General features: G+C 36.8%; 5 protein-coding genes, 1 non-coding gene and 1 pseudogene across 6 annotated transcripts; 3 read left to right on the forward strand and 4 right to left on the reverse strand.

Moving 5' to 3' along the window:
- Window positions 1-493: 493 nt before the first annotated feature.
- Window positions 494-1,576, reverse strand: LOC143587357 (uncharacterized). Its single transcript, XM_077068667.1, has 2 exons — window positions 1,371-1,576; window positions 494-1,281 (listed from the first exon to the last, which is right to left on the reverse strand). The coding sequence occupies exons 1-2, from the start codon at window positions 1,543-1,545 to the stop codon at window positions 494-496; spliced, it is 963 nt and encodes a 320-aa protein (XP_076924782.1). The 5' UTR covers window positions 1,546-1,576.
- A 94-nt stretch (window positions 1,577-1,670) lies between these two features.
- Window positions 1,671-3,275, reverse strand: LOC143587345 (uncharacterized). The gene is made up of 2 exons (XM_077068659.1): window positions 2,125-3,275; window positions 1,671-2,025 (listed from the first exon to the last, which is right to left on the reverse strand). The coding sequence occupies exons 1-2, from the start codon at window positions 3,188-3,190 to the stop codon at window positions 1,676-1,678; spliced, it is 1,416 nt and encodes a 471-aa protein (XP_076924774.1). The 5' UTR covers window positions 3,191-3,275; the 3' UTR covers window positions 1,671-1,675.
- Window positions 3,276-4,876: 1,601 nt separating this feature from the next.
- On the forward strand, window positions 4,877-5,506 carry LOC143587358 (stress-response A/B barrel domain-containing protein UP3 pseudogene; annotated as a pseudogene).
- Window positions 5,507-8,312: 2,806 nt separating this feature from the next.
- LOC143587346 (uncharacterized) lies at window positions 8,313-9,700 on the forward strand. Its single transcript, XM_077068660.1, has 2 exons — window positions 8,313-8,631; window positions 9,428-9,700. Exons 1-2 carry the CDS (start codon window positions 8,450-8,452, stop codon window positions 9,612-9,614), a joined length of 369 nt encoding a protein of 122 aa, XP_076924775.1. The 5' UTR covers window positions 8,313-8,449; the 3' UTR covers window positions 9,615-9,700.
- Window positions 9,701-10,240: 540 nt separating this feature from the next.
- Window positions 10,241-10,312, reverse strand: TRNAP-UGG (transfer RNA proline (anticodon UGG)). Its single transcript has one exon. It is a non-coding gene; the product is annotated as a tRNA-Pro (tRNA).
- A 3,981-nt stretch (window positions 10,313-14,293) lies between these two features.
- On the forward strand, window positions 14,294-18,534 carry LOC143587347 (histone acetyltransferase type B catalytic subunit-like). Its single transcript, XM_077068661.1, has 10 exons — window positions 14,294-14,381; window positions 14,462-14,503; window positions 16,409-16,518; window positions 16,603-16,671; window positions 16,813-16,851; window positions 16,939-17,015; window positions 17,121-17,193; window positions 17,425-17,500; window positions 17,592-17,749; window positions 17,872-18,534. The coding sequence occupies exons 1-10, from the start codon at window positions 14,300-14,302 to the stop codon at window positions 18,520-18,522; spliced, it is 1,377 nt and encodes a 458-aa protein (XP_076924776.1). The 5' UTR covers window positions 14,294-14,299; the 3' UTR covers window positions 18,523-18,534.
- An 806-nt stretch (window positions 18,535-19,340) lies between these two features.
- Window positions 19,341-22,534, reverse strand: LOC143587360 (uncharacterized). Its single transcript, XM_077068668.1, has 7 exons — window positions 22,119-22,534; window positions 20,940-21,025; window positions 20,660-20,738; window positions 20,493-20,552; window positions 20,284-20,405; window positions 19,531-19,602; window positions 19,341-19,443 (listed from the first exon to the last, which is right to left on the reverse strand). Exons 1-7 carry the CDS (start codon window positions 22,503-22,505, stop codon window positions 19,341-19,343), a joined length of 909 nt encoding a protein of 302 aa, XP_076924783.1. The 5' UTR covers window positions 22,506-22,534.
- Between the last annotated feature and the right edge of the window lie 3,629 nt (window positions 22,535-26,163).

Raw genomic sequence — 26,163 nt, forward strand, 5'->3', positions numbered from 1 at the left:
AAATGTTTGACAAGCTAATTGGTTGGTTTTGTGTAAAATGTTTGACAGGTCAATGGTACCACTGTAGTTGACTTTTGTAAAAGTCAACTATGCAGATTGTATGTTTTTGTCTGCAAAGTACCAAAATTGGTTGCTTTTGTATGTTAAGGTCAAATGACTTTTTGCAATCTATGAACATAGGTCCACCTGCTTGTTCAGATCAAACAAACAGGAAAAAAACAGACAAACAAATAAAAACCAATACAAATTACCAAAATGCCCTTTAACTACAATCAACTATGCAATTCAAACAATATACCATTAGCCATTCCAGTTGACATTTGTAAGGTCAACTAACCAATACAAAAGATTACAGGTTTTAACATAAAGTAAAAAGTACCAAAAACATCCTAATACCAAAAGATTACAAGTTTTAACATAATTAAACATAGTACCAAAATATTACAATACCAAAAACAGTTTAACATCCTAATATTACAATACCAAAAGCAGTTTAAACCCCTGAACAGCCTGCTGCATCAGTTGCATCAACTTGTGTTCCTAAACCTCCTGCTTCTCTTATATCTCCTGTTTTCCTCTTCTTGCAAGATCTCTTGTTGTGTCCTGGTTGCTTGCAAATATCACATGTAACTGTACGACCCTTCCTTGGCAATTTCTTGGCTTTACCAACCTTTTGACTCAGTAATTCAATTTCCACAGCAGATTTCTTTCTATTCTTTTTTGGTCTACCAATCTGCACATGGTGCTTAGGAGCAGTCAATTTAGTGGGCCAAGGGGATGGTGCCCATTCTTCTTGGCCATTGATTGGATCTATGGTGTGTGCATAAACATTCTTCCATGTCTCCAACCAATACACTTTGTCAACCCATTTCTCTGGCACACCATCATCCAATCCATGTTCACCCATATCAAAAATACATGCCACTGCATGCTTGCATGGAATCCCAGTCAAGTCCCACATTCTACATGTGCAAGACCTTTGGTCAACTGTCACAACATATTGCTCTTGATTTGGACCACTAACTTGATACTTTGTAGCCCCATTCCAAATGACATTACACTTAGTGGCATCCTTCTTGATTTTTTTAAATGAAACTGTAACATTTGGTGTTAATGGACCTTTACATTTTGCTATCTTCATATGCACTTTCACAATTCTTTTCATTAGGTATTCCCTAATGAACTCTAGGCAACTAATGATAGGGAGGTCCCTTCCAGGTGTCAACTGCCTATTGAACACCTCACACATGTTGTTTAATTGCAAATCACTTAGTGCCCTACCTATAGTATAAGCATAAGTAATTCAACTGACAAGGATGTAATTAACAATAATGTAATGAACAAGAATGTAATTAATAACATAAAAATACCAGTAAAATGTGATAGTGACCAATGCCTTGGTGGAATTTCCTTCAACCAATCATATAACTCCTTATTTTCTGTAAACACCTGTTTCATTGCTTTATTAAATGTCTGAGGAGTTGTTGCATATACACACTTCCAGTACAGATTCTTTGCAGCTTGACCCTTCCACTTTTGTTTCATATTTTCTTCAATATGTCTTGCACAATATCTATGTTCAGCATTTGGGAAAACTTTTTGTATTACAGGTATTAAGCCCTAATTTTAAAACAAAAATATTTATAAGTAATATGATATAAAACATAATCAAGTGTTAAATAATTACCTTCTGCCTGTCACTCATAAAAGTGAAATTAGAGTTAGATGTCAAATCCAGATCATCAGCTAAAATCTCCAAAAACCATGTCCATGAATTGGTATTTTCTGATTCAACTATTGCATATGCAACAGGATAAATACCATTGTTGCTATCAACTCCAACAGCAGTTAAGATTTGGCCTGGGTATATCCCCTTCATGAAACAACCATCTAGCCCCAATAATTCTCTCCCACATAATTTAAAGCCTTCCCTCAATGGAGCTAAACATACATAAATCCTCTTAAACTGTCTAGTTGGGCTGCTAGGATTACATTCACTTTCAACATCAATCTTGATAGTTGTACCTAGCATAAGTAAACAGTTTTAAGATACATAAGTAAATATTTTAGCAAACTACACTAAAATACATAAGTAAACAGTTTAAGATACTTAAAAATACATACCTGGATTGCATCTAACCACCTCTTGACAATATTCTCTAAGAATAGCATACTGACCACTAAAATCATGCACAACATTCTTTTTAGCAACTCTTTTAGCCTTGTAAATCTGGTTAGGGGTGACTTGAACTTGCAACCTCCTTTGAATATTTTTTTGCAATTTCCTCATACTTTCATTTGGGTCCTCTTCAAGATCTTCCTCCAGTTCCTTTGCCAACCACCCAACCGTGCATAAGCTTACAGTTCTAGTTTGTAAACATTGATGCTCAGTATCTAATGTTGTCACACACCATATTCTTTCAGCCCCATCAAAAGACACATGTAGGACCCATGGGCAAGTGGGAGGAGGAATCTTATTCTTTTTAGGTTTGGATTTATGGCTGGAACTACCCTCTTGGGCCCCACAATTTTTTTTACATTTTCTTTTCCTTCTTGGCATGAGATTCTCTTCCACCTCATTTGTCTGGTTATCATTATTTTCACAACTACCCATATTTAAATTTCTCCCCAAACACACTACACGATACCTAATCTTGTCATTCTTCACAACATGAAGTTGTCTCCTTGAATGAATTGCATGAGTCTTCACCATTTGCTTTATCTCATCTTTACCACCAAAAGTTTGACCCAAGTAAAAATGACAATATTCTTCATCAGTTTCTTTTGAGTGTGATTTTCTCTTTTTTTTCTTGTTCATCCTAATAGCTCTTTGCAACATAGTATCATTATCAGGATCACTAAGACTATCAATATCATGTAGATCTAAATCATCTAACTCATCTCCTTTATCTTCAACATCTTCACCTTCATCAGATATATCATCCACGGCTGCTCTAAATAATTCTATATCCTGATTTGGGTCATCCATACTGTTTTCATTAAATATGAAGTCTGAATCATAATCAGAACCTTCTGCCTCACTATCACTATCAAACCCCTCTACATCTTCATCAGATTCAGGCACCCTAACATTATGTAAATCTATGTCATCTAATTCAACTACATCATCATCTGTAGGTTCATCAGATTCTAATTCATCATCTATTTCCACATTAAAACAACTTAACATTGAAGCCTCTTTTACCTTTGATATAATGTGTGAATGTTCCACATACACCTCAATTACCTTATGCACACTAATATATCCTATGAGGCTAAGAGCATCAACATCATTGGACAAGGGTCTTAAACCTGAATCTAAGTCCCCTCCGGGAATTCTAAAATAGAATTTCTGGTCAGTAAGAACTTCCTCTTCGCTGTAGCCTAATTGTTGTACCATATCATTCACAATAATCACTGAAAACAGATCAGCATTCACTCTATCAACAAAAGTAACCAAACCCCCCTTGTATGTAGTTTCTGGAGATTTCTCGAACTCTCCCCCATGGTGGAATTTAATAGTAAAATGGTCTGGAAAATTCCCTGAAACCGATTAATAGATAATAGTTAGGGGTTAGGGTTTGGAATTCAAGGGTTTCTTTGATTAATAGATAATAGTTAGGGTTAGGGTTAAGGGGTTAATACATACCGTATTCAACGTCTGGATCGAAATCATCACCAGAAGCTCTGGTATCCCACATTTCCATGTTGTTCTTCACTTAATCGCTGGTTCTTCTTCCCTAGTTCTTCACTGTGAATATCGTATCTAAGTTTTGTGTATTCAGTTAATATAATAATTAATTGTAATATCTAAAAAGACTATTCAGTCCCTGAGGTAATATCTAAAAAGACACTTCTAGCCCTCAGGTGATAAAGAACTAACGGCATACTTGGATGCCGTTAGACGGGAGGATATAACAGGCTAAAAATGAAAACTACTAGGACTAAATTGACAAAAAATCAAACTTTGGACTGAAGTGGCGAAAGTCGCAAACCACAGGGACGAAAATGGCTATTCACTCAAAATTAATTTATATGTATGGCCCATTACATTTGAAAGGTCCAGCAGGCTAAAAAGAAAAAAAATAATAGTGATAATCTATGAATGCAATCAAATTCAAGACGTGGCTCGTGAGCACCGGCACCGAACTGCTTAAACCTAACTCCCAATCGTCGGACGCCGGCTTTCTTCACTTCGCGGCTTCGCCGGATTTCTTCCCTTCACCGGCGAACTTCTGCGGCTCTGCTCTTCGCCATCACCGAGGTCCGCCACTTCTGCGGCTTGGCAATTATTGCTATTGAAGCGATATCAAAGATTACAAAGAGTTAGTCGAGGGCTTTGTTTTCAAAAATGCTAGAAGAGCATCACGATTCGTTTAAATTTTTTAGCCAGATCATTTTGCTAAAAAAACCCTTGTTTTTGTTTTATCGTTATAACATTTGTTTGAATTAGTTTTTTAGTTTGTATTTTAGGGCATTTTTGTTTTTTATGTCACATGTCCACTTTTCTTTTGTATTCTTAGAGAAGACCCTGCTTAAATTATTGTATGTTAACCACTAAAAAATCATTTCTAATCGTATATCCTTCAATAAAATAAGTGTGAAGCTTTTGAAATTTACTCGGTAATTAGTTATGAATTATTGAATGAACGAATACGCTAACCGAAAAAACTAAGACAGAACACTACAAAATCATTATGCTATTAAAGATTCCAGTTTATATGTTAATCAATTAAACACGAGGTGAGTTGTGCTAATAAAATAATTCAAGAGCCAGCCCAAGTTTACATGGATATAAATAAATCATGATCAATATTCATAGCACCATCCAGAATAATACTCTCCATATTCCTCTGCCACTGAGCCATCAACCAGGATGTCTGCACACCACCAAACCGTCGAACACGTCGTCCTCTTCAACTTCAAACCCGACGTTGACTCTACCAGAGTCGCAACCATTATAGACGAAATCAAAAGCTTGGCTTCACTCGACGTCACACTTTATCTCAGTGTGGGAAAAATCCTACGATGTTCATCTAGTTCACTTAACTTCAGTTACATTGTCCACTGTCGTTTCAGTTCAACCGAATCTCTGCAGGCGTACGACCAGCATCCAGAGCACTTGTGTCTCGCTGGTAGTATAATATCGATACTTGATGAGTTGGTGGTTGTTGATTGGATCTCCGATGGGGGTAGTGGCTCCATCAAGCCAGGATCAGTGATGAGAGTTACGTTATTGAAGCTAAAGGAGGATTTGGTTGAAAATGAGAAGGATAAGCTAGTTGAAGAGTTTAAAAGTAAAGTTAAAACAAGTGAAAATATAATAAGTGTTGGTGAGAGTTTGTCTTATGAATTGGCCAAGGGGTACTCGATCGCTATGATTGCGGTTTTTGATGATGTGGAGTTCGTTGATTCAGATGCGGAGCTGGCAAACTTGCATGGATCGATAGGAAAGGAATTTGTTGAGAGCGAGGTTGTCGTTGATTATGTGGTTCCGTTGGCATAGGTTGCAAAATATTGATCGATAATCGTTCTCGTTTGTTTGTTTGAATGTTTGCTTGTTTGAAATAAAAAGAAAATGACATTTTCTTTAATCATTGTCTAATAATGTTTTCTTCTACTAGTTTCATTTCTTTATGAAATGTATTTCCAAGGTTGAAAAATAAAAATATAGCTGAAAAATGCAATGAGTATCTTTAACAAATTAATGGATATGACTGAAAACTACGGTATGCCCGATATCAATGCGTAATTATTCAACACATACCTATCTGGTCAGACATAAGACTGGATTATCAATATCGTGATATCTACGTTACTGTCTTTCAACTATAATTTTAGGATTGGTGTGGATTTTAAAAAGTTGCTCCCATATGATAAAGTGAATATTGAAAGAAAAAAAAGATTATCCGATTAAACTTGCAATATGACACCATATAAATTATTTATTTAATTTACGCTATTTATTTAGTTTATTTACCTTTTTAATATATAAGGATAACGTATTCATTTTATACCAACTTAATATTGAACTTTTTCTAAACAATACATGTAAAAAAAAAAGTTAGTTAAAGCAAACACCACTGGCGTATCATATAGTTTATATAGTCACATCAACTATTTGGAAAGGCAGCAAATAGCCACATAGTTCGTATGACAGATAAAAATGATCATATGAGTTCTACAACGGAGAAACCCTAAAGCCCAAATGAGATATTTGGCTGACACCAAATGACCAATGTGTTAATTAATTAATTGAGTTCTCTGGTTGTAAACGCTTTTCCGGCGACCGAAGACTAACGGAGTTACGTTTCCGTTAGTCGTGGATAATTGGAAGTAAACATGTTAAAATGTGGGAATGCCACTAGCCATTTCGTTAGTTGGAACCGACAGCGATCAAAAATTGATAGTTGGAATTATCTAAAACCAACATACCAAAACAATAAACCAAGTCGTCGGTTTTTATTTCATTACTATTACTACTATATAAAAATTAGGACTTTAGTGCCGCAAGTGCCCTATTGGTCACTTGGCGGCACCATATTAGTTGGTAACTTCGTTTTTTTTTTTTTTGCTTTTCTTTGTGTATGTTGTTTAGTTCAGTTATCATAACGAACATAAGGGAATCCAACCAAATGTCATTTTTTTTGCTTTAGTTCCGGTACCATAACAAAGCTGACGAAAACCGACTAAATTCTGGTAGACTCGCGGCCTCAACGCCTGTGACTGACAATGCTCGAGTTTTACCAACACGCAAGTTTATCGCCCGACGCTCCCCCCGCCCCCCTAAAAAAAATAAAATTAGCCATTGGTCCACCTTCATATTTATATATTTTTTTTCTTTCAGCTTTTAGCTCCATTTCCGTAACAAGCGTAATCAAAACCGATCGAATTCGTGTCAAATTACTACCACAATGCCCGAGACCGACAACACTTGCATTTTACATTTTACACCTCCTGCTTTGCCGACCAAATAATCATCGTTTTAAATTTTTTGTTTTTTTTATATGTTAATTTGACGAATTAATTTTTGTTGGATTTAACGCTCAAACTTTACCAACAATGTCTATATCTATACTCTAACGAACGTAACCGATACAGAACGAATTTGCGTCGACTAATCATCGTAATGGGTTTTACCAACACCCGTGATTGAATTTTGTCAGCTAAGAAAGTAGTTTTTAATATTTGGTTTTACTAATTTCGAATTTCCGTTTTAGGGGGCGTAAACACGAATCCCGAACATCAGGGCTAGCTGTCACAATAAACAAGTCGCTATCGTCTCGCATAAGTCCACACCTTCTCCATCGGAGCCGTTCGCAGCTTAATCACCAATTTCCGATTTGAGGTCAACACTCATTCTTTCATTCAATCTTCATTTATTATTATTATCACTGCAGATTTCGCGTTTTATGATTTTGTTCAGTATATCTCTATACGATTTGCTTAGATCTGTTAGGGCAACACTTCGTATGTTCATTTTACACATTATTATTATTATTTGCTTCTGTTTATTGTATGAACTTTGTCCGTTTGTGAATCTGTGTTTTGTTAGGGTTTTAGACTTTTTGTTATAGTCGAATTGAACTGCGAGTTTTTAACTCGATTCTTGTTTGAGGTTCGATTGATAGATTACACGTAGGGGTGCAAATGAGCTGAGCCGCTCGCAAATGACTGGTGATTGGATCGTTAAGAAGCTTGAAGCGAACCGAGCTTTTTAGAGCTCGTTCGTTGTGTATTTTTAAGTTTTATCGCTTTTGGATTTCTATGTATTATTAATTTCATAGTGCACAGCCGAGTTCGAGCCGAGATTTGGCTCGTTTAAGTTGCTACATGAGCTCGAGTCTAGCTTCAGCTTGTTTAAGGCTTTTCTGAGAATATGTAAAAAGTAAAGACAATTAAAAACATATATTATATAATTGATTAACTAATAAATAATATATGATTCAAGTCAAGAGCTTGAATATGCGACGCACGAGCTGAGCTCTTGTAAGTCAAAATGAGCCAAACTCGAGTTTTGGAATAAGAGCTCAAAACGATTTGAGTTCAAGCTCTCATAAGTCAAAACGAGCCGAGCTTGAACTTTAGAATAAGAGCTCAAAACAAGCTGAGCTCGAGCTTTTGTAAGTCAAAACGAGCCAAGCTCAAGCTTTAGAATAAGAGCTCAAAACGATCCGAGCTCGAGCTCTCGTAAGTCAAAATGAGCCAAGCTCGAGCCTAGTCGAGCTCGGACTCAGCTCGCAAGTCAAAAGCAGCCGAGCTTATTTATGAATTTTGATGGAATTAGGTTAATATCAATTGTGTATTTGTTTATTTTATCTTTTTGTATTTGATCATCGAAGATGTTAAACATTGGATGGATGAATCTTTTGTATTGCTTGTTAAAGTATCTGTTTACTGCTTCATGTTTGATCTGGAATCATTACAATAAGTGTTAGTTACAGATAGGATGGCATCAAAGTTGACGCAATTGCAATCAAAGGCATACCAGGCATCCCAATTCTTGTCAAAACATGGAAGTGCTTACTACAAGCAGCTATTGGAGCAGAACAAACAGTATGTTCAAGAGCCAGCAACTGTTGAGAAATGCAATGAGTTGTCCAAACAGTTGTTCTACACTCGTCTCGCCAGGTTAATATATGGACCTTATGTCTTGGTTTAGAATTAAATTGCTATTTTATTTACTTTCAAGAAAGCATTTTCTTATGTTCGAGTTTACAACTCGTAAAATAGTAATGCATATAAAGTTGCATTTTTGATTTGAGGATAGAAGAGGCTAATCCCATTGAAAATTTTTAGGCTGCAAGTTTTCAGTTCAGTTTTATAAATGGTTTGCTTCACGTTTATTTAAATTTTGAAGGAATTATTTTAATAATTTGGACGTGGTAGATAATGCTTATGTTTGAACTTAATACATGTACATATTGGTTTAAGCATGGTTAGTGTAAAATTATACATGTCAACTTAATATGCATTTAAGCATGCTTACTTGCTTAGTGTGAAATCATACATGTCAACTTAATATACATGATTTTACATTTAGCTTCAAAAATGTGTCATCACTAATAACAGACAGTGCCGCCGAAGGTTAAACCAGTTGTGTTTATGCTTATCTCATATGTTAATCATATGTATAATTTTACACCAAACATTTATATATATCGTTTGTTATTAGCAAGAACTAAACTTGAATTCAATACTTGAATGGCAACATTTTGAAGCTAAGCTTGTGAGATCAGTAATGGACCCCACAAGGGTAAACTGGGCCTAGTAAATGACTAGAACCTGTGTCATTGTATCCGTTTTGAATTTCTAAAAAGATATTGTTTATTAAATTTGGTTTACAAAATGATATTATCAAAATAATGTGATTTAATTCTGTTATGAAGCCATAAATTTTCTAATTTCTCCTATGCATATTCTGCAGCCTGCCTGGCCGTAATGAATCATTCTGGAAGGAACTTGATTACGTGAAGAATTTATGGAAAAACAGAAAAGATTTGCATGTTGAACAAGCTGGAATTGCGGCTTTGTTTGGGCTGGAATGCTTTGGGTGGTTTTGCGCAGGAGAGATTGTTGGTAGAGGCTTCACAATCACTGGCTACCATGTTTGACTTCTCACCAAGGAAAAGAAACTCACATAAAAGAAAACATGTTTTTACGTCATGACCGAACATGATCTCATCATGGAACTCGTGTAACGTTTTACTTCGTCATTCTTTCTTGGGAATTTTGTTGCTGAGAAAAATCAGTTGTAATCTGGTTGCATTAATAATCTCCGCAAGTTTAGAGGATTGACTTTGGTAGTTTGATCAAAAGTGTTGGCATTTGATGAGTTGATTTGAGTTATGTTTACAAATGTTAGTGACAAACATAGGGCTTTTTGTTTCGCTTAAACTAACACACGAGTACATAAAAATGAGCTCAAAACGTTTAACTAGTCTGTGTCAAAACTTTTATAATGTACGGTTAGCTAGACGATTTTTATTTTCAGCGACTTGCAAATTAAGCTTGAATTAGGCTCAGATTAAGAGTCTCTATTTCTAAGTAGCAAGTTTGGCTTGTCGAACTCAAAACGTCCTCCCATTAAGTTCATGTGAGCCATGATAAAAACATGGTGTCGAACTGAAACTTGTTTTGATCTATTTGTTTATTAAACATGTTGTGTTTTGATCGACTCAGTTAACTCCTTTGCTTTTGTACTGCTATTTCAAAAGTTTATTTTATTGGCAAAAAAATAGGGGCGTTCCGAAAATCGAACTCGGAACCTCTCGCACCCAAAGCGAGAATCATACCACTAGACCAAACGCCCAACTATGTAATACTTCTATACCATCATACATCTATAGGCAGCTTCATTCTATAAACGAACTAAACAAACACACACCGTGGCGTGCTTGTGTTCGTTCTTTTAACTTTAACCAAACACAAACATATAGTCGAACAAATTCTTTTGTTCATATTTTTTCATTAAGAAAATGGGCATGTCCATATTCGTTCGTTTGAAATCTAAACGAATAGTTCACAAGTTAACGAACAAAAATTAATATACTTGATCAGGCATAATTCAAGTTAGCATTCATTAACACAAACAAAATTTAAATAAACAAAACATAAATGAAAATAAATCAACAAATATCCATGAGCATAAATGATTGAATAAAACGTGTGTTTATGTTCACCCGTTTATTCAAACAAACAAAAAATGATAATTATGTTTATTTCTTTACTCACCACCATTGTCCGCCACCAGCACACCCATCGTCCGTCACCACCATCATCCACCACCCTCTGTTCGTCACCACCACCGTCCGCCACCCATCACTGCCATCGACAATGGCGGAACTTGAACATTTATATTTGGGGGGCTGAAAATCTTAAAATATATTAAATTCTTACACATAAAACAACCAACTATTTTACCTATTAAAGTCCATAAATTAAAAACAAAAACAAAACAAATAACCAATTATCTATTATTATTACTAACATATATAAATATGGACTTTGGTGCCGCAAGTACCCAATTGGGTCATTTTGCGGCACCGCATTAGTTCGTGAATTTTGTTTTTTTATTTAGTTCGTTATCAAATTTAATGTAATGGAAACCGACTAAACATTATTTTTTTGTTTGAGTTTCGGTACCATAACAAAGCTGACGGAAACCGACCGAATTCACGTAGACTCGCTGCCTCAACGCTTGGTTTTACCTATGCGCAACTTTACCGATCGACCCCCCCCCCCCCTCTCGACTCCCACCCCCAATCCTTAATTTTTTTTATATATATTTTTCCATTTAAAGCTCCAGTACCGTAATGAACGTAATTGAAACCAACCAAATTCGTGTCGTGTTACCGCCTCAATGCCATGATCGACATCGCTCGAATTTTACCACCACCCGGGTTTACAGATCAAATAAACATCATTCTAAATATTTTGTTTTTTTTTAATATGTTAATCTTTTTATATGATAATTTGACAAATTAAATTTTGGTTTTAACGATCAAATTTTATCAACAGTGTCTATATCGTAGAACGTAACCGATACCAACTGAATTTACGTCGTTTCACCGTCGTAATGCCTAGGTTTTATCAACTCCCGAGTTTCAACACTGGAGTTTTGCCAACTGCTCGGTGCAACGTGTTGGGTAAAATAACTAGTTTAGATATAAATGACAAGTTTGGTGCCGCTAAGCCGCCATTGGGCCACTTGGCGGCATCTAACTTGTCCATAGTATTTTGTTTTTTTTTCCTGTTTTTGTACCATAATGAACATAACGGAATCTGACCGAATGATACTTTTGTTTTTTCTTTTGTTTGTTTTAATTTCGATATCATAACGAACGTGACGAAAACCGATCGAATCCGCGTAGACTCAACGTCTCAACGCTCGGTTTTACCAATGCCCGAGTTTACTGATTGACCCCACCCCATTGGTCCACCCAATTTTTTTATATTTCCCCCCTTTTTTTAGCTCTGGTACCGTAACAAACGTAGTCGAAACCGACTGAATTCTGGTCCGGTTACCGCCTCAATGCCCAGGACCAACAACGCGTGGGTTTTATCGCCGCCTGGGTTTACCGACCAAACAAACGTCATTTTAACTAATTTATTTTTTATATGTTAATTTGATGAATATATTTTTTTGGACGCTAAGGTTTTACTAATGGCGTCTATAGCGTAAAGAACGTAAATAATACTAACTGAATTTGGGTCAACTCACCGACGTAACGCTCTAGCTATACCAACACCCAGGTTTCAACGTTGAGGTTTTATCAATTGCCCCGACACAACGCGTCGGGTAAAAATGTGGTTCCTACTATATATACTTTACACATTTTTTAAAGTAAGTCTAAAATTGCATTTAATAAAGTTAAATAGGTTATAAAAATGATTAACATAATAAACATCAAAAATAATTTTAAAGAAAGAAACATTTAAAGAAGGAAGTAGAACACTATAACCTATTGTGAAAAGCAAAAGTACATCAGTTTTTCTTGAAAATGACTAAACGATGTCCATTTTAATAATAAAATAATAGAATCTTAAATATTTTAATTCAAACTAAAGGTTACATAACGCATCATCTTCTTCCCCATCTTGTGAAGGCACCATGGAGAGCTTCCTTAGGAAAAAAAAATTAACAAAAAAGTTAAGCTTATGCTATTTTTAAGCCCAAAAATTGGAGGGGCCACAACCCCTGCTCTCCCCTAAGAAGGTCCGCCCTTGGCCGTCTACCACCACCGCCGCCACCCGCCACTACCACCATCAAGCAGCAGCACCACCCACTACCACAGTTTGTACACCACTAACAGTTTATTTTTGCAATCTACAACCGTTAAAAAAACAAACAATATTCTTTTTATAGACTTTAACTTGCACAAGGCTTTGGTCGTTGGACTTTCCATACAAGGCTCAAACTCCGGCTCGATAACTAAACAAGCTTTATCTGAGCCCGAAACAGCTCAGCTTCTTTCAATCTTCTTATCGATTCAAGCTTAAGTAGCTTGCGAACAGCTTGGCTTGTTTGCACCCCTAGAAAATTGATAGTTTTGGGAAATGTGGTTTATTTGTTCTATTTTGACTAATCTTACCTCCTTAAATTTAAAGTTTCTAAACTTGCCCTGGTTTGTGGTTATCATACATATTATCTTCCTTATTTTTATGTTTTCTTCATCTCTGTGCGTTCTTTTTTAGCCCCGATGAAATGTTGTTATTTTGTTTAAATATTTAATTGCAGTTTCTAAAGAAGATGAAGTGGTCTCTGAAGAATGCTTTGCTATTGAACCTGTTGTTTAAATATTTAATTGCAGTTTCTAATAAACATGTTGTGTTTTGATCTACTTACCAAACCTTATTATTACAACGTTGGAGTTCTAATAAAATGCAGTCAATGTGGTAAGTCAACTATGTCTGAATTAAGATCGTCTATTTTTATTTTTGAATTCAATATGTGACACCCTAATACGTTTTTACGACTTAAAATCTTTATTTTCATTTTCTGAGTTTTTTTCCCTATGTCTATAAAGAATTGAAAAAAAAAAGAAAAAGAACAGAAGGCTGACTATAACCGAATCGAAATACCAATCAGTTGATATATAAAAATTGGGAAAATTCTGAAAATGACTAATTTTTAGAGATAGATTCTAAATATTTACCCAAAAAATTTTAGTTTCATATTTGTCATTTTACTAGCATGTCGTCGCCTCTACATTAGGAGTTCGAGACGACATGTTTCTTAACTCGTCGCCTCCCCACCATTTAACTCAAACTTGTCGTCTCACCATCATATTAGCTCAAAACTAGTTGCTTCCCGCTATGTTAGCTCAAACTCGTCGTCTCCCCACCATGTTAGCTAAAACATTTTAACTTATCTTTACTACAAACATGAATCCTAGACTGATTTAAAAAATATTTAAATCTTTTTAATTTCATTAGTTTTTAAATTCTTGTATATTGGATTTTATACATACCATAAAAATAATCTTATGCGTACCTTGTTTAGATATGATTATTTAAGTAACAAGATCTATTAAATTAAATTTTTAAGCTGCCTTAGTTGGGGGAGACGACGAGTTTTAACTAACATGTCGGGATGACAACGAGTTTTAAAATAATCGAAAAACCAAACGGTTGGTATACTAAAATATCAGATGACTTCGGTTTCAGACAAATCACATAACCGAACCGAACCTTATTCAGCCTTGCTCACCTATAAAAACCCTCACACACGCAGTCACCACTCACACTTCCCATTTCCCGCGTTTCTAATATCATTTCCCGCGTTTAGGTCGAGAAAATGGGAACGAAGCACCAGTCGTCCGACACCAACACCGTCACCGACTCCAAAAAACGCCGGAAAGTCGGATTCGCCAAAGCCGGTAATCAGTTTAATTAACACTTAATTCCTTCAATTATTATAATCACTCTCACTCGCTTATTATTATTATTGTTTACGTAGACGAAGGCGTTCAACCTAACGACTGCATCAAAATCTATTTCGGTAATATTATTCACTTACTTTCGTTGCCGTTTATTTATATTATATTTTAATTGAATCTGCGTGTATTGTAGTGAATGATTTATTTGTGTTTTTAGGGTTTTGGTTTCTGAAATGTGTTTGAAATTAGTTGCTGTGGCGTAATTGTGTGTATTATTTGGAATTGATGTTTTGGACCTAACGAGCCGAGCTCGAGCTCAATTAGGCTCGAGCTTGGTTCGTTTGTACCTCGAGCACGGCCCGCTCTGGCTCGGATTGTATACTACATATTAACTAATTTTTATGTTAAATAATTCTATATAGAACATAATATATACTATTTTTAACTTATAGGTTCATATCATTCTCTATAAACTCCTGTTTTGGTTGTAATCTGTTAGTTCCGTTGAGCGTATTGTACCGAACGGTTTATTTGGGGGTTTTTATGTTTGTTTTCTGTGTATACGTTTTTTTAGGGTTTTTTGTTCTTAAATGTGCTTGAAATTAGCTCGACTAGGTTAAAGCTCGGCTCTACTCGACTCAGTTAACTTACACTGATTTTGAGCTCAGTTTGTTTCGAGCTCTATTTCTACAATTTGAGTTTGCCTTGTGATTAGTTTTCCAAGCTTGAGCTCGGCTTATGAGTTATTTTTCAAGCTCGAGCTTGGCTCGTTTACTATTTATTGATTAATTTGTGTGTGTGTGTATAATTTCTATTATAAATGAAAAACTTAATATATATTTATTCATTCTCTAACCTTATGCGTTGAGCGTATTGTACCAAACGATTTATTTGAGCGTTTTTATGTTTGTTTTCTGCGAATACATTTTTTTAGGGTTTTGCTTATTAAAATGTGCTCGAATTTAGCTACTATGGCATACTTGTATGTATTGTTTGGAATTGATGTTCTGGACCTAGGTATATAAACGATCTGAGCTCGAGCTCGAGTTGGTTTGACTTTGGCTCGAGCTCAGCTCGTTTAACTGTTAGGGATGAGTATCTGGTATCGAGTACCAATACTGTACCGAACTGGTACCGTACTATAGATTAAGTACTTACTTTGTACCAACTTTTCCAGAAATTCTGTATCGGTGGTTTTGGTATCAATACCATATAGAAATGGGCATTTTGTAACGAGTTGGTACCGATCTCATTTCTCATGTAACTTTCACAGAGCTCGAGCCGAGCTCAGCTCGTGAGTAGTTTTTCAAGCAGGAGCTTGGTTTGGGCTAGGCTCGTTTACTGTTTATAAATTTGTTTTATAACAGTTATTATAAAACACATATATATTAAATAAAAGCTATAATAATAGGCCTGCTTAGGATTGCGATCCGGCTCGATTAGTGAAGCTTGGGCTTTGGGCTTTGGGTCTTTGCGGTCATCTATTAAACAAGCTTATATTAAACCCGAGCTTGTTTAAGCTCAGATCGATCGAGCTTTTTTACGGGTCGATCTTGAGCAGCTCGGCTTGTTTACACCACTGGTTCTGGTTAAGTAGTTTACTGCTTGGTGAAAGTTATTAGTGTTATTGATTTAGGGGTGTTTCGTTGTGGACTGCAAAAGTGGTTAGTCTTGAAGTTGTAGTAATCATAGTCTGTAGTTTCTGGCAAATGTTTTTCGTTCTGAGTTTGTGATAAAGGCTAAATTAGATTGAGGAAAACAAGTTAGTGGCAAGAAATTGATAGTTTGTGGTAAATATAAAATTGCTCAGTTATCTGTTCTAATTTGACTAATTTTACATCCGAACACCTCCTTTAACTTAAAGTTTCTAAACTTGTTCTGCTGCTCACTTTGGTGGTTTCTGGTGTCCCTGGTTCAGTGGTTATCATACATATTATCTTTCTTATTTTTAGGTTTTCTCCAACTTTGTACTTTCTTTTTTAGCCCTGACGAAATGTTGTTATTTTGTTTAAATATTTAATTTGCAGTTTCTAAAGAAGATGAAGTTGGCTCTGAAGAATGCTTTGCTATTGAACCTGTTGATTTAAGTAGCTTCTTTGAAGAGGATGGAAAAATATACGGCTACCAAGGGTTAAAGGTTTACTCTTTTTTAACCTTTTGTTTATCATGTAGATCATCAGTTTCTGGATCAGTAATTAATATTTGAAATAAAATAATGCAGATCACTATCTGGATCAGCAGCGTTTCATTTCAAGCATATGCGGATATTTCTTTCGTGAGTACATCTGATGTAAGTACATGTGTTTATGATATGCTTTCCAGAATCATAAGTAAAGCATGTTTAATATTTTTTTTACAATCTTACATGTAAATCTGACTTTGTGTTTTTTTGTCAATGGTTGATGTTTGATGTTTGATGTTGTTCTTGAAGGCTGGGAAAGGAGTCACAGATCTTAAATCTTCTCTACAGGTTATCATCAAATACTATACTTATTCTATGTAATTCATTTTTATGCTATAAAATGTTGATCACTGTTTTATATTTTTGTCATTTCAGAATATATTTGCTGATAATCTTGTTGAGACAAAAGATGACTTCATCAAAACATTCTCTACAGAGACTAATTATGTTAAGTATGTTAACATTTTAGAAGCTTTGATTGAAGTATAATCTTATGATTATTGTTAAACTGTATTTCTTGGTCAGCTGGTTATTTTCTGATGCTTGTTATGTTATAGATCTATCTCGGATGGAAAAGTAATTAGCAACGGATTGAATGGACATTTGAAAGCCGACTCTTCTGAGCTGGAGGTGTGTTTTAGTGTTTTTAAACTATTATATATACTGTACCTTATGACTACTTAATTGACTTTATTTGAAGTATATTTTGCAAGGTGGCTAGATGGGTTAACTGTATATATTTTATGTGTTATTTATTATTTCTAATACAATAATAATATGAAATATTGAAAGAAACATTTTGGAGGTTGTGTCATATATATGTTTTAAGTGCAGTGGCTAATTATTCTACATATTTATCAGGTTGTTCAAGTTGAGGGCCCATCAATAGGTCTTCTTTACTGTAGATTGGTACCACTTGTTCTTCTGCTTGTTGATGGTAATTTCCCGATGTTCTTAAGGTTTTGCATTCTTTTTTATCGATTTAACTTTTATTTATTTAATTTAAATTCGTTATATCTATGCATCAGGTAGCAATCCCATTGATGTTACTGATCCTGATTGGCAAATTTACGTTCTAGTGGAGAAGAAAAATAATGAGCAGGATACTCCACAAAAGTTGCTCGGTTTTGCAGCTCTTTATCAGTTTTTTCATTATCCTGCCAGCCACAGGTTGAGACTTGGTCAGGTATGTGAGTTCACATAAATGGTTAATAATTTCGGTGTCACTTTAAAGAACTATGAATCAAGTAACAATTCATTTTTAAATGAACCAACATTTGAATGCTTATTTGAATTTATTAATGACAGATATTGGTATTCCCTCCATACCAACGCAAGGGCTATGGCGGTTATCTTCTTCAAGCAATCACCAACAAGGCAGTTGCAGACAACATCCATGACTTCTCAATCGAGGAGCCACTAGACTCGTTACAGCACGTTAGAGCTTGCATCGACATACCCCGTTTACTAGCTCTACAAGCAATCCAACCTGCACTAACCTCAACCGTCAACCGTCTCAAAGAAGAAAACCTAGCCAAACGAACCCAAATCACCCGTTTCACCCCACCACCCGAAACCATTGAAGAAGTCAGAAAAACCCTCAAAATCAACAAGAAACAGTTTCTACAGTTGTGGGAGATTTTAATCTATTTAACTCTCGATCCCATTGAGAAGTATGCTGAGAATTTTAGGACTGTTGTTTATGACCGAATTAAGGCTGATGTCATCGGTAAAGATACCGGTGCGAGTGGGAAGCGGGTTGTCGAGGTTCCCACTGAGTTTGATTCCGAGGTGTCGTTTGTGATGTTTAAGACGAGTGGCGGTGGCGAGGAGGTTAAGGAGGTCGAGATTGAAGAAAGTGATAAGGCGAAACAAGAGGAGCAGCTGCAGAAACTGGTTGATGAAAGGATTGAAGCTATAAAGCTGGTTGCCGAGAAAGCGAGAGTTAAAAGCTCTTGAATATTATTGCTAGTATTTTACAGTGAGGATTTTATTAAACTTTTAATGCTTTTGCACCTTTTTTAAGATGTTTGAGCAGTTTGTTACTCTCAGCTTGCAAGACTTATGCTTCCAAAATGGGTTTTGCTTCATTTTGGTTTTAATGTGGTTTCGTTTGCGGTAGTGTTTTTGCCTTTTGAGTTGGATCGAAAGTTGAGGCCACATCTGAATCTGAATTATATTTGCGGGTTGATATGAACATGACAATCACTCTAAATTTATAAATTTACAACAAAATGAGTGTAAATGTATGTAAAAGTTTTAAATTTTAAAGTTGATGTCTAGTTTTTAAGTTCAAACGTAGACACGAACTAAAAGTTTGGCAAACATAAGCAGGTGTCGTTTGTTCATTTATGCTCATACATGTTCGATCGTTTACGTTCGTTAGTTTAGTTGCATTTGTTTAATTAACTTTTTAGGTCCAGTACATTGTAAACATTTAGTTATAACCGGTTTTAGCTCACTTATATTTGTTCATTTATGCTTAGTTATGTGCACTTGTTTACGTTCATGAACAGTCTATTTATACTGTTAACAAAGAAGCAAACAAGAAAACCATGTTCGTTTAATTGCATGTGTCCGACCATTTGTTTGGTTAAAGTTAAACAGCTGAACACGCACATGTTTCGTTTGTTTTGTTCGGTTTGTTTACATGCCCATTCAAACTTGTTTGATTCATCAATGAAGCTCATGTTTCATTAAGTGAATTTATACACTATGACAACAAAACAAAATGGTGAATAGTGAATACTACATTACATATGAGATAATGAAGCAGCCTAAATTCTATGAACACTATAACCTTCATCCTCTGATGTCAAATTTGGACTCCAGTTTTCATATTCTGATCCACCAAAAACCATCTGTTTGATTCCTACATGACTGCAAACAATAACCAAATTCATTAATAATCGTTCACTTAAATACCGAACCCAAGAACGCAAAACAAAGGAGAATTATGAAACATACTCGGAACTAATTTGTGTCATTGCGTTTATCAGTATGTCCAACAACAAAGGCTCACTTGTACCAATATCCACCCTGAAAAATAACGAACCAAATTCTCTCATCATTAAGATACAAAATATTTAAAATATAACCGCTCATCAAGAGTCACTCGAGTCAACGTGGTGCTTTTAAGACACGCTCGGTGAATAAAGATGATAAAATGAACGGTTGACTTTTGACCCGATTGACCGGTTCCTAGGCCTATAAATGAACCGAACGAGCACGAACATGGACAGGTTCATGTTTGTTCATCTAACTTTAACCGAACACAGACATATAATCGAACCAATTTTTGTGTTCTTGCTCGTTCATTAAGAAAACGTTCATGTTCATTTGTTTAAAACCTAAACGAACAGTTGACGAACGAATATGAACACAAACGAACAAAAACAAACAAACTTAAACGAATGCAAATGAACATAACCAAGTGTTAACATTTAAATAAATATAACTATTACATATTCATTAAAATTAAAAAAAAAAACATAAATGAACAAACAAAGTGTGTGTTCGTGTTTGTGAGTTTAAATAAATGAACAAACAAATTATGTTCATGTTCGGTCGCTTATTAAATAAACGAACTTCCTGCCGAACAGTTCATGAACGTTCCTCGTTTACAGGCCTACCGGTTCCTTTTTTAGCTAATGAATGAATACAAACAAGAAGGAAAAAAAACAAATATATTGTTCATGTTCAGGTTTTAGTATAGATTACCATATGCGTGCAACATTGTCTTGAATCTCAAGATCACTAATGTTATAAAATGTAGTCGGTTCGATGTTTGCTCCTAGAATATCATCATAACTTGGTCTCTTATCTGTAGTAGATTGTGATAACTGGAATAATCACAATTAGACATTTGTTCAAATACAGTAAGTGTTAAGATATTAAATTTGAACATAAATAGAGTTTTTAGTAATTACTTGCATATTCATGGAATTGCATCCGCCAAGACGTCCAATAATATGCCATGAACGAATAGTCTGCAAGTAAAATACATTAAATACCATTTTCCTTGTTTGTATATAAAAATTTAAGTCATTCACAGACTCATAGTAATTATCTGAATAATTTAGTGGAGTGAACTTACATCACAAACCATCTTGATGTCTTTATCCAACGGAGCATGGTAGAACTCAATCCAAATATACGAGTTGTTGAACTCGAATCTGCAACAATTCACCTGAAGCCATTAATTACCATATAAAAATGTAAAGTTTTTGACTTTTTGTGTTTATATCATAACTAAGTTCATCTAATGAGGCCTAAAAGTCATACTCTCGCGTCATCTTAATGCACATGGAAAGAAAATAACTTGTTAATTCTTTCGGGTCCGACACAAAAAAATCCCGAAACTCTGAAATGCTTACTTGTTAAAAATCACTTTCATGGGTGTTGCAGAACCTGTTTTTCGCTGTGTTATCTTGTCCCTCTTCTTCTTCATCCTCTCCTCAATCTGGCATTTGCCGCATTTCAACAAACATTTAGCACGCATTTTAAATTTACGAGTGTGCATGAAACCAAAGAAAAAAAAAGATTCGAAACCAAATTTACAAATTTTCATTTTTTTTTTATATTTTAAGTAATTTATAAGAAATTTAATATGCAACTCAAATACTTTAGCTCAAATACAATCAACTAGTTATTAATTGACAAACTGACTTTAGCCCAAAACTTCTTTTTTATGCCCAAAAAATTTCAAGATCAAACAGCAAAACCAACCCAAACCGAACCGTGCACCGTATTCTTACGAGAAACCGAAACCGGGTGGTTTTCGAAAATTCAAAAACCAAAGTTTTGGTTTATGGTTCGGTTTTAGCCCAAAACCAACCCAAACTGAACCACGCATGTGCACAGTATTCACATCGAAAAAACCGAAACAAAACGGTTTTCATAAATTTTCGGTTTCTGGTTTGGTTTTATCCCATAACTAGGGGTGCAAACAAGCCGAGCCGAGCCCTAGCTCGACTAGGCTGGAGCTCGGCTCGTTAACTTACACAGAGCTCGAGCTCGGCTCATTTCGAGCTCTATTTTCAAAGCTCGAGCTCAGCTCGTGAGTAGATTTTCAAGCTCGAGCTCGGCTTGAACATAGAGAAGGGGGAGGAGAGAGAACAACCAGAGTTTACTATTTATCAATTATTTTTTATATAATTATAATTATTTATATATATGTTTTTTCTATTATAATTATATGTATAAAATAATATACATTATTTAGTTATTTTTATTTATTTTTTCGTAGCATTATATATACTAATTAATAATTATAAAATATATATATTTTTTAAATTATATAAATGTCACGCTTGTTTAGGCTCGCAAGCCGGCTCGAGCTCGATAAGTAAAGCTTGCGGTCAGGCTCATTTATTAAACGAGCTTACTTTTAGGTTCGAGCTCGGGCTCGAGCTCGAGCACTTTTAACGAGCCGATCACGAGTAGCTTGCGAGCAGCTCGGCTCATTTGCACCGCTACCCATAACCGACCCAAACCGAACCATGTACAGTATTCCTATCTCAACACCCACACATAATTTGAACCAATTATCTTACTTTCGACCTCGCTTTAGCCGGATCATCAAGCGAAGTCCCCAAAATCTCAGCAAATTCAGGATCTTTATCATAATTCATTTCTCCATCTCTTGCTTTCGGGTTAAACTCATCTTCCACTTTATCCCAATCAATATCCACCATATCATTATCATCATGTACTTCTTCTTCATCATCTTCTTCAGCTTCCAGTTGCTTAATTTGGGTCAACAAGTCTGTTGATTTTGGTACTCTGTTTTCACCAGCTTTAATCAAGATTTTTCTAAGGTTTGTTGTGGAGTGTAGTTTGAAGAAAGTAGAAGTTTTTGGAAATGGGTTGTGGGTGTTTGATTGAGTACATGCTGAGATTAGTGGGAATTGAACTGGGGTTAATTGGAGTATGTTGTTCATGGTGATGAAATTGGAATTGGGGGTTTAGGGTTTATGAGTGTTGAAATGAGTTAGAAGATAATATTGTGTAAAAAAATTAAAAATAATAATAATAATAATAATAATAATAATAATAATAATAATAAATTTCAAAGCTTACCTATATTTACATGATTTTTCGGTAGGTGTTATTTAACCAAAAAAAATGCTAGAAAACATTATTTATGATTAAAAATCTTATTGTGTTAGGGTAAATTTGTCTTTTATTAACTAAGGACCATTTGTGTAGATAACTAAAACTTTGAGATAAGACTGAACATGGCAAAAAATTGGCCGCCATTTGTGATGAGGTGGAATAAAATATGGCGCTAAAACCATTACCCACAAATGATATAAGGGTGCAAATTGCAAAATCCATTCACTGCCAAGTCCATCATGACGCTATTTGTTTTTTTACCAATAAGCGAAATTAGCAGCGTACTATTATTAGAATCAAATAGCACAAGTTACTTATTTAGTAAACAACTATTTATTAAAAAAAAAACAAATTTTACCTATATACATAATTCCATCACCAAATCTCAACCATACTCTTTTATAATTCATTCTCTAGTTCTCTTGTATGTTACAAAAAAATGAATTAACTACTCAACAATTTATCTTTTTAGAAGGTGGATGAAGTAGTAATAATCCAACCGCTATGAAGAGGTAGGTCCCAGCAGAGTCCAGTTGGACCCGCAAGACTCACCTCAAAGAGGGACGTCTGCGCAGTTGGACCCGCAAGACTCACCTTCAAGAGGGACGTCTGCGCAAAGACCAAACTCGCAAGACTCACCTCGAAGAGAGACGTCTGCGCAGAAACCAACTGGATCCGCAGGACCCACCATGCTCAGAGACGTGACGTCCTTACGCGCAGTACGCAAGCTGTTCCCGCAGGAAAAGCCTCCCAATGGTCGACGTACTCCGCCTGTTCCCGCAGCAACGGATACTAGCCATCAGGGAAGGCTACCCGCGCAGCAAGGCTACACGCACAAGGCACTTAACTCTTAAATAATTCAGTAGTCACCTGAAGAAGGAGTGAGCAAGCCGGGAATACTCCCGCCCAAAGCCGGGAAAACTCCCGCCCAAATGAGCCAGTCCGTGCGATACTGGAGGATCTTTTGTACTGTACCTGACGAGGTATGGACAAAAGATCTGACCAAAGCTGCGACAGCTCACTGACAACAGTACAACGAGCAGCATGCTCTATTACTTAATGTCACTATCAGCCGCTGCCTACTCACCAACCTGTCGTAGCACGTGCATAGCCTGCAGTTGGTGGAAAAGGAATAGTACACAGCCGGCCTGGTCACTATCAGCCGCTGCCTACCCACCAACCACCAGCATGGCATGTGCGTAGCCCACAGTTGGCAGAACAGGAATATTATTCAGCCGGCTGTACCTGCTTGGAAACCTACCTTCGGCTATAAATACTCCAACACCTTGGAATGGTATGGACACATTATCTTATATCTCCATATATGATCTTATCTTCTCTAGCAATCTCTTAATATACACTTATATTCAAGAGCAATCTAGTCTGATTCTCACGCCGGATGGTGGTCACAAGGAGGTACCCCCTTCTCAGTGACGAGCCCACAGTGTCTGTTTTGCAGGTCATCAGAAGAACCATCTTTGCCGGAACTAACCCTCGTGGGAAACATCTATTTAACCCCCAGATTATCCGTAATCTGCCCGGGGTCGATTAGTGTTTCTTCATTGGCGCCATCCGTGCATAAAAGCTAGAACTACTTCTTTTTCAGTTTTTTCAAAACTTCTGGAAAGATGGTTAACGTTACTCCGGTCCCGAGGCCAGCGAGTAACCAAGAAACCCCGGTAACCACAACCCCAGCTACTGGGGGGAACACCGGCGAGTACACACATTTTTAACACTACCCCGGTTACCCAAGCCGGGGCAAGTGCAGTAAATTTTACGAACACTACCCCGGTCACTCGAGCCGGGGCAAGTGCAGTAAACAATCTTTCACTAGGATTCACCGATGCCCAGTTAGAGAGACAACAGACGAGGCTCCCCCGCCAAACACTCGATCAGGTTAAAGCGTGGGCCGAAGCACGTCAGAAGGAATTCCAAGCTGAGTTGGATGAACGCTTGCGTTCACTCCAACAGGCTGACGAATTCAGAAGCACTCGACAACAGCTCAACATGAGCAAGTGAGTGCGAGTACTCGGACGATGATCGGGAGGAATCCGACACCGACGCAAACCCTCGCCATAGGGCGAAAGGGAAGCGTAAGGAAACGGACTTCCAACCGAGAAGGAATTTCCAAGAAACCTTCAAACCAAGGAGCGCGGGGGGAAACCCACGTGACTTCTCCAAAACCTTTAGACCAACTGCTGCAAATGCGGAAAGGTCCAAGTTTGCAAGGGACATTGCGGAAGCAATCGCCCCGAGAGGTGCCAAACAGATGTCCAACATCGGCACTTATGATGGTATATCCGACCCAGACGATCATTTAAACAGATTCATAGCGGGGGCAACCGTCAGCAACTGGACGGAACCCACGTGGTGTTATATGTTCCAGATGACGCTGGTTGGAGCAGCCAGAGCGTGGTTCGACCGTCTACCGGTCCACCACATCTACGATTGGGCAGACTTCCAACAGAAGTTCAGCCAACACTTCAGTCAACAAAGAAAGTACACTGAAGAGCAATGGACAATCCTCAACTGCATCCGAGAGGAAGATGAGTCTTTACTAGACTTCAACACGCGCTTCAATTCAAAGAAGCTAAGTCTGGGCAATATTAGCGAAGATCTTGTTCGCGCTGCTTTCATCCAGGGCGCGAAAGACCCAGAGCTCATCCGCACCTTAACGGGTAAAGATGGCATGCCATCCACATGGGATACCATAATGACAGCAGCTAAACGCTTCGCGGAAACGGAAAAGCAACTGGGTAGAGATCTTCCTCAAAGCACAAACCTCTACACCCAGAAAACAAGAGAAAACAACGTCCTTACCGCCCGACTAAACAAAAAGAGGAAGCTAGGTATTTGGCAGTCAAGGGTAAACTTTGACACCTCATCCGGCTCATACCCTCGGTTAGGCGGAAAGGATAACATGCGGTCGTCAAACCGGAACTCCAGATGGACGCCACTCACCAAAAGCGTCACCGAAATATTTGACACCGAGAGGCTCCCATGGCCAAAGGCTCCAATAATCCGAGAGCGTCACAACGCTGATCAGAGCAAATTCTGTGACTTCCACAGGACAAAAGGCCACACCACCGACGAATGCATAGACTTGAAGGACATCATCGAGACATTCGTCAGAGATGGAGAACTCGCACACCTCGTGGCGTAAAGGATGCTGAGCAGGCCAACGCGTGTAGAACCCCAGTTGGGAAAAACACGAAACTGCAGCTTCAATGTTGGAGACTACATACTGCGTAAACAACGAGATTCCGAACCAAGTGCATATCGGCTCAATGGCACTCCCATCCAAACAACATGGAAGGGAGCTCAATTACACAGTCTGCATGTAGATCAATTCCAAACTTGTAAAAGAAAAGGCCCAGAGCCACTTCTAATGGAAATGATTCTCCTTATCACATTGAAGCTGATAATCTTACATTTATACTTATGAACTTTCCACACTGATATGCCGGTCTTCACCGCATACAT

The sequence above is a fragment of the Bidens hawaiensis genome, unplaced genomic scaffold (genome assembly GCF_021521415.1).
Source record: "Bidens hawaiensis isolate Kalapana, Puna unplaced genomic scaffold, B.hawaiensis_p1.1 tig00035461_1, whole genome shotgun sequence".
Taxonomy (NCBI): domain Eukaryota; kingdom Viridiplantae; phylum Streptophyta; class Magnoliopsida; order Asterales; family Asteraceae; genus Bidens; species Bidens hawaiensis.

Coding starts and splice junctions, on each gene's coding strand:
- LOC143587360 (XM_077068668.1), bottom strand. CDS start 22,505: ATGAACAACATACTCCAATTAACCCCAGTTCAATTCCCACTAATCTCA. Junction 21,026..22,118: donor CGGCTAAAGCGAGGTCGAAA/GTAAGATAATTG, acceptor GGCAAATGCCAG/ATTGAGGAGAGGATGAAGAA. Junction 19,603..20,283: donor GACAATGTTGCACGCATATG/GTAATCTATACT, acceptor GTTATTTTTCAG/GGTGGATATTGGTACAAGTG.
- LOC143587345 (XM_077068659.1), bottom strand. CDS start 3,190: ATGTTAAGTTGTTTTAATGTGGAAATAGATGATGAATTAGAATCTGAT. Junction 2,026..2,124: donor GGTGGTTAGATGCAATCCAG/GTATGTATTTTT, acceptor TACTTATGCTAG/GTACAACTATCAAGATTGAT.
- LOC143587347 (XM_077068661.1), top strand. CDS start 14,300: ATGGGAACGAAGCACCAGTCGTCCGACACCAACACCGTCACCGACTCC. Junction 17,016..17,120: donor ACAGAGACTAATTATGTTAA/GTATGTTAACAT, acceptor GTTATGTTATAG/ATCTATCTCGGATGGAAAAG. Junction 17,750..17,871: donor ACAGGTTGAGACTTGGTCAG/GTATGTGAGTTC, acceptor TATTAATGACAG/ATATTGGTATTCCCTCCATA.
- LOC143587346 (XM_077068660.1), top strand. CDS start 8,450: ATGGCATCAAAGTTGACGCAATTGCAATCAAAGGCATACCAGGCATCC. Junction 8,632..9,427: donor TTCTACACTCGTCTCGCCAG/GTTAATATATGG, acceptor CATATTCTGCAG/CCTGCCTGGCCGTAATGAAT.
- LOC143587357 (XM_077068667.1), bottom strand. CDS start 1,545: ATGAAACAAAAGTGGAAGGGTCAAGCTGCAAAGAATCTGTACTGGAAG. Junction 1,282..1,370: donor GTCACTATCACATTTTACTG/GTATTTTTATGT, acceptor CTTATACTATAG/GTAGGGCACTAAGTGATTTG.